Source organism: Piliocolobus tephrosceles, chromosome 3 (assembly GCF_002776525.5).
Source record: "Piliocolobus tephrosceles isolate RC106 chromosome 3, ASM277652v3, whole genome shotgun sequence".
NCBI classification, from domain to species: Eukaryota; Metazoa; Chordata; class Mammalia; order Primates; family Cercopithecidae; genus Piliocolobus; species Piliocolobus tephrosceles.
In genome coordinates this window covers 143,561,307-143,580,225 of record NC_045436.1, presented here as the reverse complement: position 1 = coordinate 143,580,225, position 18,919 = coordinate 143,561,307, and the positions used below count along the sequence as shown (strand labels likewise).

The following is an 18,919-nucleotide window of genomic DNA, read 5'->3' as shown; positions in this document are numbered from 1 at the left end:
ACATAAAAAAAGTTTCCGTACAAATCAAGACTTGAACACTGGCCAAGGAAACAAGTCAATCCTATAATTCATTGTTATCTTTTAGAAATGGTTCTTAAACACCCAGTCCTTGGAACAATGAAAATAAACACCACTACATGTTTTATGCCGGTGACTGAATTAGCAATCTAGCTATTTTTAAATCACCGACCTCCCCTGACCCGGCACTAACCTAAGTTTAGAGAAAGCAAGAAACAATGCCAGGCCTGTGATGAGCATTTAGGGTTGTTGGGCCAAAAGTAACAGAGCTGCTATTCTGATTCCAGAGGTTTTTTGTTTTGTTTGTTTGTTTTTTAATGTATTCATTTCAGTAGAGAATTAGGTAAACCTCACAATACACAGCCAAGGCCAAAATTTTGTACATTTAGAATGTGTTCAAGAAACCAGTCACAATATAACCGGATTAGATTTCAACAAGGAGGTGACTTGGTTCCTCCAAATAACCTTCATTTAGGAAGATGACATTCCTCCAATATATGGAAAGCGTTAAGAAGGTGAGCCTAGCAGAGATGATTAAAGAAGCCTGGTGAAGGGGAGTAGGAATAAGTTATGACAGGATTGTCAGAATGGCCGGTGGTGCCTTGACAGCTCATTGTTTTAAATGCAAAACTCCTCCACCACATCTTTCCAGTTCCAACCAAACACACCTGCTATAGTTTTCAAACAGCCTAATTAGTCTGACAGTCCCGCCATGGGAGAGCTCAGACTAAACAATTACCTCAAATGTAACTTGTTTTCATTTAGCAGGATACAAGGTAACAGCTTTGTTGTAATAGGTTTCTTTTTTGAAATGAAAACATTCTGTTAAAGTACATTCGGAATTCCTCAATCAAAGGCCCTGGAGGAAGTGGCCAGTTTCTCAGGACGCTATCAAATATTGCACAGGTGCAGGTGCTAACTTACACTCTAACACCAGCTTCTCTGAGAGAAGCACGCCACCCACCCACCACCCCAGTCAGAATGGTCTACTGCTGGGGCCACTGCCGAAAGTGTCACTGGGGGTCCTACTTGGGAAATAATATTATCATTATTATTATTATTATTTTTGGAGACAGAGTCTCGCTTTGTCACCCAGGTTGGAGTGCAGTGGCACAATCTCAGCTCACTGTAACCTCCACCTCCTCAAGCAATTCTCCTGCCTCAGCCTCCTGAGTAGCTGGGATTACAGGTGTGCGCCACCACGCCTGGCTAATTTTTGTATTTTTAGTAGAGATGGGGTTTCATCATGTTGGTCAGGCTGGTCTTGATCTCCTGACCTCGTGATCCACCCACCTTGGCCTTCCAAAGTGCTGGGATTACAGGTGTGAGCCACCACTTCCGGCCTATCATTTCTTAAGTGGGTAACAAGAGGCAAGTCACCCAAAAAGACAACGGACACTACTGTTGCCATAGAGGAAAAGTAAAACCACAGAAAACGTAGTGTGCTCCACTTCCTTTCTCTGAGTCAGCATTTAAGAGGAATTTTAGGTCATCAAGGACTGGAGTACAGGTGAGACTATGGCTTTGACTGGGGCAAAGAAGGAAAGCCAATATGCCAACATTAAAACATTATTTTATTCACTATATAGACTCTTATTTCCAAAGACAACTTTAAGTCAAAAGCCTCAGTGTGGCACAAACTGACACGGCCCAGGAAGAGTCTCTTGTATAAACTTGCCTATAAAGGTTACATTAAACCACCGGGTGCTTGGCTGAACCATTAGTGTCCACTGACACAAAAGACAAAGGAAACTTCATGGATTCCTCTTTCAACCATGTAATATATATAATAATACATATATTGATGTCCAATTGGTTGATACTACTTCTATCACCTCATTTATACAACCTTTAAATGAGTAAAAGTATGACCCCCTCACCAGCGGTGTCACTGAGAGTTTAAAAATGAAACTCTGGGGCCCCACTCCAGGCCTACAGAAACTCTAGGTGTGAGTCCCAGCAATCTGTGTTTTAACAAAAGCTCCAGGGGATTCTGACGCACAAATCTGCGAATGAATGGCTTATTAAAAATCAATATAAGTGGCACAATGTGATCGGAGCACAAAGACCAGCAATACCCTGTTCTCAGAATGCTTTCCCTTATTCCTGCCCACAGTCATGAGTCCCTCACTTTTTCCTCTGCTTAACTGAGAAATTCCTTGAAAGAAAAATCTCCCTCCACTGCCTCACCCATCAGTCATTCCACAACTCCGTGTGATCTGGCTTCAGTTTTCAGAGCTCCACAACTACTCTGTAGTTAAGAAAAATGAACAATGGCAACTTCTTTTAAATGCTGGATTTAGTGGGTGTCTCAGTCCTGGTCTTTTGATTTGGCAGCACTTGGTATTTGACTGGGTTTCTCTCCATTGCCAGGTCCAGTTGAATCTATCCACTGTGTGCTCTCCTTTGTCTTCTAATTGACACAGCCTGTCCCCCCTCCTTAATAAGAAAATCAATCTCTCTGTGCCTCTCCCTGCCACCTTTCCATACAGCCATCAAATTCTTTCAAAAGTACAAGTGGAAGCCTATCCATACTTTTCAGAATTCCATCCAAGTTCCTCACCCTGGTTTTCAAAAGACTCCGAAAAATGACTCTTACTTGCCTCCCTGTCCCTGCACTTCATTGTTTCATGACATGGATTCTATGCCCTGGCCAAAACAGACTATTGCTATTTCCAGAGTACATCTCATGTCTTCCCACTTCCACAGTAATGCTCATATTAGTCCTTTCACCCTGCATCACTCACAGTTACTACCCTGATACCTGCTTACCAAAGTTCCACTCTTAATTTCATGAACCCCTCAAATGGCATTTTGGAATCCCTACATCTCTCATTTGGTGTGTGTGTGTGTGTGTTTTTTTTTTTTTTTTTTTTTTTTTTTTTAACCTTGAATTCTATCAGTCTGCATCTTATCTTCCCTACAAGATTATAATTTCCTGTAGGGTGAGCATGATTTGTTTCTCTCTGCATTTTCTACACAGGGTCCTACACGAGAAAGATGTTCAATAAAGATTTTCTGAAGTAAAATAATAAATGTTCTAACTTTGAATCACACCCATTTTCCCCAGAAAATACGTTAATACAACTTATTTGGGTTTGGCAAAAACAGGAGAGAGAAAAATTCCCATGAAAGCAGACTACCTGGTTGAAATTTAAAAATAAAAGACAGTGTGAGTGGTGTATGCCCATACAGGAATAAAGTGCAGAGCAAAGTCATAAAGCCAACCATTAAATCAGTCCTCTCACTTTAACCATCTTCCCACATTACCTCAATGGGTTTCACTCCTTTGTGTGCAACTTTTAAAAATAAAAAAACGAAAGACAATCTGGAGCTGTCTTTCCCCACAAATATCTCCTCTCCATCCACAGCTACTGCTGAAGACATCTACCCAGTTCGATGGTTAGATCTTAGTATTTGCATAAAACTCAGATCTTTGTGATAATCTGAAAATATTAAAAATCTTATAGATGTCTGAAATTACTTAGGCCATAAATATGCTTAATTTTAAGTCCCTAGGATCACTGAAACACTGCTTTCTAAAAACCATTTATAGGTAAGCCAACATACATGTGGCAGGGGGTATGCTCAGGTCTACTGAACGGATCAGATGTGGGGGTACCTCCAGAGACACAAAAAGGGAGCAACATTCTTTTTGGCAGGCAAGAAATGTGTTGCTATTTTAAGTCCCTTAGCATAATACATCCCTTTGAACAGCACTGAAATGAATTGAACCAGATGAACTCTGCCTTGTTAGTAGGTCATTTAATGCTTAACAACCTGAAACACATTCAATCCACATTAACTCAACACCTTTTTCACAAAGGACTTTAAAGGTGAAATGGCTTCCAGTGGGAGATGAGCAACTACGTGCCCTGCAGGGAAGTAGTCTTGTTAGTGGCTCTCAGCCATCACTCACTCAACTCCATTCAGAAAAGGCTGACTGATGTAGCTCTGGGGAAGGAAGATATAGGTGAATATGAGTCGATTTATTATTTTTAGCTATGTGCCTAGTTTAAAAGAATTTCATGTGACCTTTTCTAAATAATTAGAACAAAACTGCTTTGTTACTTATTCTAATCTAATGCTTAGTATCATAATAAAATAAGGCACAATATTAAACAATGTAGCCTTCATTCAACTATAGCATCAAACCACTTGATCAATGGGCTGCCAAGGATTGCAGCTCTATCTTCCACACATTCTCATATGCAGAATGTATACAGACCATACTCCAGGGAATACACCTGGGTTTTAAAAAAGCAAATTTACTCATTAGGAAGCATTTACAAATTTTCCCAAATACCTTAGTTTGCACCTGAACTCCATCCTTTCCTAGGCCTCCATGCTGTGATTTTAGATGACGCTGTCATTCCACTTGAAATACTGGCAAACTAACCATCATGGCGTTTCATAAGAAATGACAGCATATTTTTACCAGTTAAAATAAAAACTAGCTCAATCACCACAATAAATTCATATGGAGATTGGCTTCAATGTACATATTAGAATAACAATGATAAATTTGTAATTTATAAATTTCTGCAGAGACATATTTGGCAGAACAACTCATGTCAGAGAAAACAATGAGAGATGGTCTCTCACGTGTGTGTAGACACATGGAGGAGGCTGTGCCAAAATCTGAGTTGAAATATCGAGGGAAGAGATCAGAGGAAATGAAAGTAAGGTTAGATACAAGGAAAATGAGGGCATTCTCAACAGGGCAGTGCTTTGAGTAGTGGAAGGGATCAGCAGACAAAGTATTGTGTTCACAGAAGGTGAAGCAAGAGTTAAATAATCTCATGACTTTGACAGAGAAGATAAAAAAGTGGCAAGAACTTCTGCCATATTATTTTATCAGTGACTATGAAAGTCTGGGACACAGTGTGATGAAAATACTGCTTTTCATCTGATTTGCACTCCAGATAATGAATTTTCAGGAAGGCTTCTTTTGATTTCCAGTCTTTCTTCTTCCTTTATTATGTAGACTCAAGTATTTATCCAGAGAGTGGTTCATTTACTCGTTCATTTACCATGCACATAGAGAGTACCTGCTAAGACAGGCCCCTGGTCTGGGAGCTATTGGGAACACAAAGCTGAGTAAGAGTCGGACCTTCAATCTGTAGTGTTCCTATCTAGTATGCACAAACCATCACACAACAAAGATCCTGGAGCAAAGAAAAGCAGCGACCATGCCCTGGGCAGAGTGGACCATAAAACTCATCAAGACTCACTCACATCCCTGGACTTCTGAGCGTCAATCTACTCTGTCCTCCCTCTGCAACTAGGTTCTTGGAAAACAATACACAATTTTACACTTGTCGGTTCACTGAATGATCAACCAAACCAGCTTATATATCTCTGGGGCTAGCCTTGTTTCCAAAAGTGGTGTTGACAACCGTGAGGTTCTGAGTTAGGTCTCAGCTCCATAATTCAATCCCTGATTGAGTTAATTTATCAGAGAAAACAGGGCATCCAATAAGCACCAGTTTTCAGTTAAATGGTTGAAAATGTTGGAAATAAAATGACAAGTTTATATTTCTGAAGTTGCTAAGGAATGAGAGTGTTACCCTCTGATGCCTCACATAAGGAGAGAAAATATTCATTTCTCTGTGAATATAAAAGGGTTAACATTTGACTGAGGGAAAAATGTCTCTTACACATTATGTAGACTTGAGAAACATTGACAAAATGAAAATTTGAGTTGGATGCTTTAGATGTCCGTCAAAAATTAATTACCTGTCAAAAATACTCCTCCCAATACTCCTCCCTCCCCACTCCTATATACCCACTTCTGCCTCAATTCAGAAAAGCAAATTGAATTTCATCCTGGTCTAATAACAGATGGCTTTCATGCTAAGCAATTTGAATTATCTGACAGCAAACAGTATCCTACTTGAACATTTTTGTTATCTCCTATCAACTGCCAAACCAAGAAGACCAATACTCAAAGGCAGCAAAGGGGAAAACAAAAATATACCATTCTCTTAGGAAACAAATTCAACCACCAACATAAAAGCCATAATTTATTGGATACAGGACTTAATACAGTCTGAAGGAAAGTATAGTCCTCCTTCAATATCCATGAGGGATTAGTTCCAAGACCTCCCATGGATACAAAAATCCATGGATGCTCAAGTCCCCTAATTAAACTGGTGTAGTATTTTTTCATATAACCTATGCATATCTTTTCATATACTTTAAATCATCTCTAGATTACTTATAAAACCTAACACAACATAAATAGTAAATATGTAAATAGCTATGTAAATAGTTGTTATACTATATTTTTAAATTTGTTTTCTTTTTACCGTTACAGTTTTTTTTTTTTTTTTTGTTTTTGTTTTTAAGATCGAGTCTCTCTCTGTCACCTAGGCTGGAGTGCGGGTGCACAGTCTTGACTCACTGTAACCTGTGCCTCCTAGGTTCAAGCAATTCTCCTACCTCAGCCTCCCAAGTAGCTGGGATTACAGGTGCCTGCCACTACACCCAGCTAATTTTTGTACTTTTAGTAGAGATGGGGTTTTGCCATGTTGGCCAGGCTGGTCTCGAACTCCTGACCTCTGGTGATCCACCCACCTCTGCTCCCAAAGTGCTGGGATTACAGGCATGACCCAGCGCGCCTGGCCTCGTTGGTTTTTTTGTTTTTTGTTTTTTTCTATTTTTGATCGTCAATTGGTTGAATCTTAGGATGAGAAACCTACAGATACGGAGTGTATTCTGTTGACTAAAACGGCTTTTATAGCTAAGTCCTAATATTTTACTTTTGAATTGAGTTTTGTATACATTTATTATAGAAGCTTTTCCTCTCACTTGCCTATTCTTGTATTTAGCCATAGGGCCAATCCTGTTAATCAATGAAGGGGACTCATGAACCAAGATGGATAGTCCAGAAATACGATTTTATCTGAATGGTAGACAAAGGAATTTTTTTTTGGAGGTTGGCAAGTACCCAGAAGGGTGGAGCACCCGTGTGGTAGCCCAAAATCATCATAGCTATGATGACCACACCTCCACTGTACTATGCTGACTTCTTGAGCCAAGGCTTGAAAATCAGTAACTGCCAGTCACTGAACATAGAAGCCCTCTGCTACAAGATACATTATGCATTGGAAAAGCATTTATGTACTTCTGTTTCAAAAGCTGTTACTAAATTTTCTGAGCAATATGGCAACAAAAGCAAAAACTGCATATTGCCAAAAATACCAGGCTTGAAACATCTGGAATTTTTCCCTTTCAATTCCTGTTTGTCCCTTCACAACTAAACTCCTGGAGTAGCTCTGTCCCAGGCTTCTAACAGTCCCTTACTCCAGTTCATTCTGCCTCACATCTTTAACCCACATGCTTGGCCTGTCTCATTTTGGCTCATAAACCTTCAACAGTGACTCAGTATCCACAAGAAATGTTGAAATCCCCTTGGCTTAGCATTCAAGATCCTATACAATTCAACCTCAGCCTACCTTTTAAATCATGATTTTGTTTCTCTCTGATGCAAATCTCCTTTCTGCATCTGGCAGTCTAATAATGATTTAGCAAAGCAGTCCTACAGTCTTATTTTCCAGAAAAATCCCTCCTCCTCCTTTCCCACTCAACCCACACATAAGAATATCTTCTCCATTCCTCTCTGTTCATCCAATGTCCTCCTAAAATTCAAGGTCTAGCTCATGATACACCATAATTTTCTCACCTTACCAATTTTTATAGCACTTGACATAGAAACCATGATTTGCCACAAAACTCTGAAGAGAATTGAGATCATGTAGTCCAAATCCTTCATCTTCCACACAGATCATCTCTTTGCACTTTTACATGTTTTTACATGGACCTAGTTCAACAAATATGTTATAAACTCTCCATAGGTTGTAAGCTGAAGTTCCCATTTTTACTTTCTTATATGTTCCATAATAAAATAATCGCAGTAAATATTTTGCAAATTTATTAGGTTAATTAGTAAATATATCGTCCTTAAGTGTATTAAAAATCGGCATATAATGCCTATTGTGGGAGGTGGTGAAAAAGAAGCAGGGAATTTTGACAGGACTCCATAGAAATATTAGCAGTATAAAAATAGTCTTCCTAAATATCAGATAATGTTGGCAGACATCACTGATCCTCACCTCATCAAAGAACTTCAGAGATGAGATTCTCAGATGGGGCAAACTCATTCAGAGATGAGCTAAGATGTCTGTTTCTCACACTCCTGGGCATTTAAAAACAAAATCTTAGAACATGACGGCCCATTTGCTTGTATTAAAGATCATTTTGCTTTTGGCTGTATCAAAATGAGCCCCATCCAAAAAGAGCTGTGCCAAAATGCCATGCACTGTACAGAAGCGGGCTTGGTTGTATTTGTTTTATTTCTGGAGTGTCTGTCATCTGCATGTATAACTCAGAGTGTTTCCAAAATGCTTTTCACTCAAGTGACATCACATCAGCTTATTTTCAATACATCTTTTCTAGAATAACATCTGTAGATTACAAACAAAATAAAGACACTTTATAATATTAAACACTGTCAAAACAACTGCAGACTTTTATAGACTATATTTGAGATAATATTGCCATGACACACTTAAATATGTTTAAAATGTTGGCTTTCAAAAGTATTATCACTATAAATCACTCTAAAGTGAGTTTAAGTGTCATCCTAACAAATGCCACAAAGCAAAAATCAATCTACCCTGAAACAAAAACTTGAGATGCACAGTATTTGCAATTGAATTATATGTAATTAAAGTGTTTGTACATACCACAAGTGGGTTTGACAAATATAAGAAAACATGCAAAATTCCTACCTTGCGTTTGTTTCTTGTTCACTGCATTATCAGCTTTATGTCGTTTCTAAGGTTTAAAAGCAAAAAGAACAACTATGAAAATGTGAATGAGATTACTAAAACAAGAGAACACTCATACCAAAAAAGATTTAGCTTATGTTTCTCAAGGTTTCTATCCTTTCTCATTCATGTCAATGTTAAAGTATGCATTGCTGGGGGAATGGTGATGGGACGAATTAGAGGATATCTAGGAATTTTAAAACTGAAAGAACAATTCCCAGTATCTCCATACAGTGCCCCTCTTCTGAGAGCACAAGTTTGTGGTCCTCACGAGGATCTTACCTCAGCACATAAGTAGGATTACAATTTTAATGTCCTAGAAAAGTATGAAAGGTTGATTTAGTATTTTGCTTTAATAACTCACTTTAAAAAGGAGATTGCCTGAGAGAATTATCTATAATAACTACCGTTTAATAATGGTATTGAAATATTTTCAGCTTCTTATGAAAGTCATCACCAAATTAAGCTGAGCACATCCTCTATAATTTAATGATGTGCTGATGTTTGCCAATGACTTGAATCAACGATGTCTACCATTGACATATAGACACTCCTGTTCACTGCTCTCCTGCATTTCCTCCTCTCACTACTTGCAACCGAAAGCCGTTGAATTACATAATCTCATCATATTTTCCTTCCTCCCAAGAGCACCTACAAAATTACACAATAAGCAAGTGAGTTAGTCTAAGTCTAGGTAAGTTTGAAGAGTTGCATAAGATAAGGTTTTACAGCAGTGGGTAAGAAAAAGAAACAGAAGGTCAGAGGAAAGGTGAGAATCTGAGTGGCCAGGGAAGCTTATTTTCTCTCCGGTTCACCTAGAGGTTTTCATCTAAACTTACAGCATCGAGTATAACTCATCAAACTCTGTTAACACTGCAGAAGAGTGCTTAGTGTAACTAACTCTGTTTGCTCAAAGATCCTGTCATGTAAAGCCTGAAGAAGAATTTAGTTGTTCACACCTGACTATAATATGGGTTGGAACAAATGTAAAACAAATGAGTTCCTAAGTTTTCCATTTGAGAAAAAATACAGTCTTCAGAATCACTGTGCACATATGAAAACACTGTAAGAGAAAAATCTAGAGGTGTGGATTAGCACTCCTCCAGGATATGACAACACCCAAGAGGAACAGATAAGAGCTGGCAGTGTACATCCAGTTCGTGGAAACAATCAGCTACTGAACTGCACAAAATACGAACAAAACATTCAAAATGCCTCTGCGAAAGAATTATTGAGAGTGATTCTTCCCACATAGACATGCAGGAACACGATTAGAACTCCTTTTCAGTATAAAATACTCACTAATAAAAGTGTATTAATGTAGACTTTTAATAGGCGTATTATTGCTTCCAAAAGCAAGCACAGTTTGCCAGAAAAGATTCTTAAATGTTTAAAGTTCTGTTAAATATGTAGCATCAGTAGAGATTTTCTAGTTATAGAACTTTGAAAATACTCTTTTTGCTTGTCAGTAGAGATTATAAGAAAATTAGAAAGTGAATCAAAATAAGTTTTGATCAAAAATAACAGTCCAAGATAAATTTAGATATTTAAAAGAGGCACAGATGTTTCCAAAATATGAGACAATGGTTAGATTTCCAACTAAAGGAGATAAATAATAGCTAATTAATGAAACATTCCACTTCAAAGAGGAAATTTAATCTTAGTGAAACCCAAGGCGATCTTAAACATCACTTTCCATCTACAGAGAATTCTTGCACAGGAGCATCTCTTTCCTCTGTCTTCCCATCACAGAATAAATTAGGTTACTTGTCATGAAACAAGTGTGTTCAATATACTAAGGATCTACCTCAATAGGCAGATTTTAATCCCAAGACTACAAGAAGAAAGCATCTAACTTGTGTCTTGATGAGATTATTCCTTCTAAAACTAATAATTCATACAAAATTAGGCTATTCTCTGAGTTCAAATACCTCAACTATGTCATAATCAGAATTCATTTACTATGACTGAAGGCTAATGAATTATTTGATATCCTCAGTATTAGATTGACAGCACACCAATAAACTGTATTGTATAAACAGTATTATGAACTTCAGAATACACAGTATACAATGCTGACCACTCCCTCCTTCTGGAAACTCTTCCCTCCCTAGGTATTTCTTATCACATCATTGCCAGGTTTACAATCTGCACCTTGACCCCTTCTTGTCTCCTTTCCCTACTTGCTATTCAGCGATGGTATTGCTCAAGGCTTACTCCCCAGCCCTCCTCGCTTCTCACTCCACATTCTCTTCTTACAACTCTTTCATACCTGCAGTTTCAATTATAACCAGTAAATAAATACATAGCAGTCAAAACTCTCATCTGAGCTCCACGATTATATCTGGTTGCCTCTTTAACATCTCTCCGGCAATCTCAAAGGCATCTCAAACTGTCCACAAGGCAACCTGTGACCTTAATCTCCAAGACCTGGTACTTGGCTCAGACATGGAAACACATGCCATTCATTTACTCAAACCAGGAACTTCATTCTTATACCTTCATTTTCCACTCATTCCTATCCAAGCCATTCTTTCACTCAATAAATATCTACTAAACACTGACTATGTGCCAGGCCCTGTTACTGCTGCCGAGACTACAGTACAAGTGACAAAACCCCTTCCTTGCATGGAGCTTACATTCCAGTGGTTGTGGATAGAATAGGGTATGTAGCATGTTAGAAAGTGGTTAAGTCTTGTCAGTTTTATACTTAAAAATGTAGTAAATTCATTTTCTTTCTTTTCACCATGTCTACCATACATGCTGAGTCTAATATATCTATTTTTTTTTACACTAACAACTGGAGTATTCTTGTCTGCACAAATGCTGTTTTCCTTGTAATCCATTTTCCACTGTTTAGCCAAAAGGATCTCTAGATAATAATACAGTTAACATCTGTTCATCACTGACTATATACCAGGCACTATTCTAAGGACTTCACGTTCATCATTTAATTCTCATTAATAACCTAGTATGATTTTTTTTTTTTTTTTTTTTTTTTTTAGATGGAGTCTCGCCCTGTCGCCCAGGCTGGAGTGCAGTGGTGGGATCTCGGATCATTGCAATCTCTGCCTCCAGGGTTTAAGCAATTCTCACCAGTGTGATTACTTGATTAATGTCGATCTCTTCCATTGGATACAAGCTCCATCACGGCTACTTTTACTCACTAACATAGTCTCAGTATTTGGTTCCTACACACTGTAGACTTTGAATAATTGTTTTGTAACGAATGGAGTCTACTAGTATTTAAATTAACAAGTTTATAGCAAAGAGGGAACATTTTTAGTGGTAAATATCAATTTAACAACTTTGATCTTTATCATAGGAACCAGCATTTAGCATAATACAGCTTTTTAGGAAAGAGTTCTCCATCAATTTTAGAGTATTTTCAAGTATGTGTATTGCTATTAACACATAAAAATAGAAAATGATACTATGTTGTCTAAAGCATCAAGAGTTAAAATGCACTGGGGTGGATAAATCTTCAGTATCTTCCCTGCAGGCAATTCTTATTATATTTTTATCTATCTATCTATCTTTTAAATTTTAAATCTCTATATATAGATTTAAAAACATTATCTAATAGAATGTAGGAAAGTTTACTAGATTGCAATCTCTACTTTATTCACTGATGTATTAGTGGCAGCCATGACCAGTCTTCACCAATATCCAGCTCTCCACTTCCACGGACCCTGAGATAACACCTTCTCTTTGTCATGTTACTAGTTCTAATATTGAGCTATAAAGAGACATGTGCTCCCTTTCTGGGCCAAAACATAGAAGAAGTGAGATTCCATTCCCTCTCCCCACCCTTGCTACAATAACCACCAATATTCCACAAAGCAGAATCTTGATTCAAGTTGTTCCCTGATGCCCTCCATCATGTGACTTTCAGTAACTGAAAAATAAACTTAACGTATTAAGCCACTGACATATGAGACATGATTACCAGCACAGCAAAGTTTAACACATCCTCATACATATCCTAATGAATGCCTAGCAGCTCAAGAGTTCTTCAAATGTTCTTGCTGAATGGATGAATGAATAAATGTATTCATTATTCTCACTGATAAAGATAGCTCTTTGTCCAACTCTCTAAATTGTTATTTGATTTGTCCCTCATTTTAGAGAGTATTCTTTCAAATTTTCTATCACTTTACAGTTTTACATAAACTTCTTGTTAAGCTACTCTTACAATTTCTAGCCAATTTCCTAACAGTGATTTCACTGGAAAACTACTCCATATGATACTATTGTATCCCAATACTATTATTACATTCTTTAGGACTGCACGATTAGCAGCTTTCTAATAGTACCCAATTATTATATTATGCCAAAAAGAGTTCTGTTAAAAAAAAAAAAAAAAAAAAACTTCTTGAATACAATTTTATTTGCCATGTACTTTCAAAGATGGAGTATTAGAAACCATAGCAAGAGAGATTATAGCTTTGCCAGGGAACAAAACAAAACAAAACAGACAGGGAAGGCAGTTTTGAGTAGTGATTATACGTCAGGAGTCTGGAGCCAAAATGCCTTTTTTGAATTCTGACAGCCCCAGTTGTGACATTGGACGAGTTACCGTACCCCTTCTGCCTCCTCTTATCTGTAAAATAGGGATGAGATCAATAACATCTTCAAGGGTTGTTGTAAGATTTAGTAAATGTAAAGGACATAGAGTAAGTACAACCTAGAAGCACAATAAATGTTGTTAATATTACTGTTGGTGACTCTTCACAATCATGCAGAGCCAAGAGCACTGGATAGGACGGAATTCTGATTCTATCACTTTCTTGGACAAGTTACGTGACCTCTCTAAGCCTCAGCTTCCTTACCTTTAAACTGGGTTAACATCCAGCTTTCAAAGTTACTGAAAAAGTTAAATGAGAAAAACATTTGCAAAACACTAGCAGGATGCCTAGAAAACTAAAGTTACTCAACGAAAATTAGGCTAAACAAAGAAAAGGGAAGTCCATAAGGCAAAGAAAGTGACAAAAGTGTAGTAAAGACCAATCCCCGTGGACTGCCAAGTCCTACCACAATTTAAAGGTTGGCAAGTCAGCGTGGAGCAATACAGGTAGGAATCTTTTACGCTTCTCAGCTAGTGTCTCCATCAAGTGTGTCATTTCCAATCAAGAGGACTATGCTGTTTCACACACATGCACACACAAGTACAACACCTGTTTGTACTCTTAAATACTTGGATGCTTTTGAAACTGATGATCTAAATCTTCAATTGACCCATTCCTAATATGGCACACGCTGTCTTAATAAGATCCCAATTTGATCCTCTACAGAAAAAATGTTAATGTTTGTATAACTTTAAACTGGAGCATTCTAAACAATTCCTCAGCATTTCCTTGCTTTACCATCTTACTTTCCTAAGATTTAACAGATCGTCATCTCAGACTGGCAAATAACTATTTTAGAATAAAATACCCAGGAATACAGCTAACTAGGGAGGTAAAAGATCTCTACAAGGAAAACTACAAACCACTGCTCAATGAAGTCAGAGACGACAAAACAAAAAACATTCCATGCTCCTGGACAGAAGAATCAATATTGTAAAAATAGCCATACAGCTCAAAGCAATTTACAGATTCAATGCTATTCCCATTTAAATAGTTTAAAATTTAACTATTTAAAAATTCATATGGAACCAAAAAGAAAGCCCAAATAGCCAAGGTAATTCTAAGCAAAAAGAACAAAGCTGGAGGTATCAATCATGCTACCCAACTTCAAACTATATTACAGGGCTATATTAACCAAAACAGCATGGTACTAGTAGAAGAACACACATGGATCAATGGAACAGAACAGAGAACCCAGAAATAAGACTGCACACCTACAACCACCTGATTGTCGAGAAAGCTGACAAAAACAAGCAATGGGGAAAGGAGTCCCTATTTAATAAATGATGCTGCAATAACTGGTTAGCCATATGTAGAAGACAGAAACTAGACCCTTTCCTTATACCATATACAAAACTCATCTCAAGATGGATTAAAGACTTAAATGAAGGCTGGTCATGGTGGCTTATGCCTGTAATCTCAGCATTTTGGGAGGCCAAGGTGGGTGGATCACCTGAGGTCAGAACTTCAAGACCAGCTTGGTCAACATGTCAAAACCCTGTCTCTACTAAAAATACAAAAAAAAAAAAAAAAAAAAAAAGCTGTGAATGGTGGTGGGGACCTGTAATCCCAGATACTCAGAATCCAGCTCAAAAATAAAAAAAAACAAAAAACAAACAAAAAAAGACTTAAATATAAAACCCCAAACTATAAAAACCCCAGAAGAAAACCTAGGTACTACCATTCAGGACATAGGCATGGGCAAAGATTTCACGAAAAAGATGCCAGAAGCAATTGCAACAAAAGCAAAAATTGGCACATTGGATCTGATTAAAGAACTCTTGCACAGCAAAAAAAGAAAAAAAAAAACAACAGAGTAAACAGACAACTTACAGAATGGGGGGAAACACTTGCAAACTATGCATCTGACAAAGATCTAATATCTGGCATCTATAAGGAACTTAAATTTACAAGAAGAAAACAACCCATTAAAAAGTAGGAAAAGGGCTGGGTGCAGTGGCTCACACCTATAATCCCAGCACTTTAGGAGGCTGAAGCGGGTGGATTGCCTGAGATCGGGAGTTCGAGACCAGCCTGACCAACATGAAGAAACCCTGTCAGTACTAAAAACACAAAATTAGCAGGGTGTGGTGGTGGTGCATGCCTGTAATTCCAGCCACTTGGGAGGCTGAGGCAGGAGAGTCGCTTGAACCTGGGAGGTGGAGGATGCAGTGAGCCCAGATCGCACCATTGCACTCCAGCCTGGGCAATAAGAGCGAAACTCTGTCTCAAAAAAGAAAAAAGAAAAAAAAAAGCAGGCAAAGGACATGAATGGACTCTTCTCAAAAGAAGACATACATGCGACCAACAAACACAAAAAAAGCTCAACATCACTGATTATTAGAGGAATGCAAATCAAAACCACAATGAGATGCCATCTCATACTAGTCAGAATGGCATTTATTAAAAAGTCAAAAAATAACAGATGCTGGCAAGGTTGTGGAGAAAAAGGAACATTTATACACTGCTGATGAGAGTGAAAATTAGTTCAGTCATTGTGGAAGACAGTGTGGTGTTTCCTCAGAGACCTAAAGACAGAAATACCATTTGACCCAGCAATCCTATTACTGGGTACATACCCAAAGGAATATAAATCGTTCTATTATAAAGACACATGAATGTGTATGTTCATTTCAGCCCTATTCACAAAAGCAAAGACATGAGTCAACCTAAATGCCCATCAATGACAGACTGGATAGGAAAATGTGGTACATATCCACCATGGAATACTATGCAGCCATAAAAAAGAACGAGATCATGTCCTTTGCAGGGATATGAATGGAGCTGGATCGAGGCCACTATCCTTAGCAAACTAACACAGGAACAGAAAACCAAATACCGTGTGTTCTCACTTGTAAGTGGGAGTAAATGATGAGAACACATGGACACAGAGGTGAACACCACACAAAGAGGCCCACTGGAGGGGGGAAGGTGGCAGGAGGGAGAGGATCAGGAAAAATAACTAAAAGTAACTAATAGATACCCAGTTGAATGCCTGGGTGATGAAATAATCAGTACAATAAAACCCCATGACACACATTTACCCATGTAACAACCCTGCACATGTACCCCTGAACTCTCTCTCTCTCTATGTGTGTGTGTGTGTGTGTATATATATATATATATATATATATATATGAAGTATTTTAAAAGAATGGGAAAAAATCAAACCAAAACAAAACATTCGTCTCCTCAAGTAAGACAGTTAAAATAGATAAAACAGAAAAAAGGCCTGAATTTATCTGGGAGAGTTAGTTTTATAAAGGAGAAAGTGACTTCCCCTTTCTCTTATTACTACAGAATAAAAACAGCAAATTTGGTTACTTTCTTTTAAAAAATGAGATAAAGGAAAAAGAAGCTTAGAACTACTAAATAAAGTGAGAAGGAATCAAAGGCATTTAATAAAGTGAAATTTATTAAAATTATTTAAATTAAAAAATAGAAAATATAAAAAAATCACTTAATTGGGAGGTTTTTTCATTTAATTGAAAATAATGTTCAAATGTACTTTTCTCAAGTCAATTATTACAGTAAATTAATTTCTTTTATTTGCTAAACTATAAATGCAATAGAATACTGTAACAAACATTTAGCAATATCACAGAAAACAAAAATTAACTTCAGGGGTAGGAACATATTCTAGACTATAAATGCAATAGAACACTGTAACAAACATTTAGCAGTATTATAGAAAACAAAAATTAACTTCAGGGGTAGGAACATATTCTAGATACTTGAAGTTGAATGGATATTTTAAACAGCCCATGCCAAGAATTAAATAATTTAAGGAAAAACTAGCATTTAAAACATATATAAATAACAAAGTCACATATTTATGAAAAAAATAGAATACTTACAATATCTTCTATTATCTCTTTGATAGCTGCCACAGCTAAAATAAATAAGAGAGGAACCAGTGTTGTGTAACGACCTGTTGGTGACACATCAGGTATTTGCTATTTGGAAAAAAAAAAAAAATAAGAGAAATCCAATGAGAACTAGAAAATTTATAATAGATTCAAGAAAACAGTCTTAGTGCCTTCTAAAATATGCCTCACTGATTTTAGTATCTTGGCGGACTAATGCTGGGTGAGGTAATTTGTTCATATCTAATAAGTACTGGAAGAGCATGTTAATTAGTTTCATGGTAAGCAGTTGTATACAGGACTACCACCTCCATTGGAAAATTGGTTACGTAAGTTACAGTGTATCTATTCACTAAAATATAACTATTAAAATGACATTTTAGAAACACAATGAATAACTGGGAAAATATTCACACATTGTTATATGAATACGGCAGGTTACAAAACAATAGGTATTCTATGATCCCCTTTTTGTAAACTAAATCAATAAACAATGGTTGGAAGGAAAAAAGAAAGACCAGAAGGATATATATACCCACAATTTAAGAGTAGTTGTCTCTGGTGGTAGAATAGTGAGAGTTTTAAATTTTTTTCCTTGTGTTTTGTGGTGTTTTAAAAATTCTTTATTTTCAAGGTCAATGAAAATATTTTTTCAAATTTAAGCATATGTTAAACAAGCTACTTTTAATAAACTAGAACTTTTTCTGACTACAACTAATTTACATACAAAGAGAAGCACAAGATTTAAATTCTTGCATTCTGAGGTTCAGAGTTGACACTTTTACTACGAAAATTAATATTTTAAGAAAACGTACCATCCCCTTTACCACCCAAAATGAACAGTCCTTGACACATCAAATTTATAGAACATCCAAAATAAGCTGATAAAAATGAAGCAAAAAGCTGGAAAAGGTAGTGGATTCCAGCACTGCTTGCAGCAAGAGCCAGAAATGTCCACCAAAACCAGCTTATCTCTCGGCATTTAGATAAACCTCAGGGGATCGGTCACGGGCTTAACATTAGTACCTGAACATTTGACAAGGTTTTATGATATGACTTTACCTGAAGCAGTGCAATAAAGAGAAAAAACGAATTAGCAGCTCTTCTGAACTGAGAGTAGAGAAATCTTGGAAGGAATGTGATTATGTTGTATTTTGCAGTGCTAGAAAACAAAAATGAAAAGCAGTATAAAACTTCTCCATAATTAGCACCCATACTTACAAAGTTCTGTTACTACCATATAAAAAGTTAGATAAGGAACATTTGCCGCTGTTTCAAACTGGGAGAATATTGCAAAGGGTTATTAACTTAAATGAAAGAGAGTGAAAAGGTTAAATAAATAGTAAACAGTGAATACCACAGGTTTTATTTTTTGCATAATCTTTTGTCCTCTTTGGCCAGTTATCCTGCTTAACATTACTAGAAGTAGCTTACAAAGAAGAGCAACTTTGGAGTTAAAGGGCTCCAGTCCTCCATAAGACAGAGTACAACATGTGACTAGAAAATAAAATCTTGCAAACAAAATCCCCCAAAATCAGCAATTTGACCAGACACTGTAAACAGAGATGCCTTT

The 18,919-nt window shown here is 37.1% G+C and overlaps 1 protein-coding gene across 3 annotated transcripts in view; it reads right to left on the bottom strand.

Annotated features, from left to right (window-relative positions):
- The window catches only part of ATP8A1 (ATPase phospholipid transporting 8A1), a 268,024-nt gene that overhangs the window by 210,398 nt on the left and 38,707 nt on the right, over positions 1–18,919 (bottom strand). For all 3 annotated transcript variants that reach the window (XM_023224492.2, XM_023224493.2, XM_023224494.2), the window contains 3 exons: positions 18,409–18,508; positions 17,338–17,436; positions 8,814–8,859 (listed from right to left, as the gene is read on the bottom strand). In XM_023224492.2, coding sequence (XP_023080260.1) covers positions 8,814–8,859; positions 17,338–17,436; positions 18,409–18,508 — 245 coding nt within the window. The remainder of the gene's footprint in view (positions 1–8,813; positions 8,860–17,337; positions 17,437–18,408; positions 18,509–18,919) is intronic.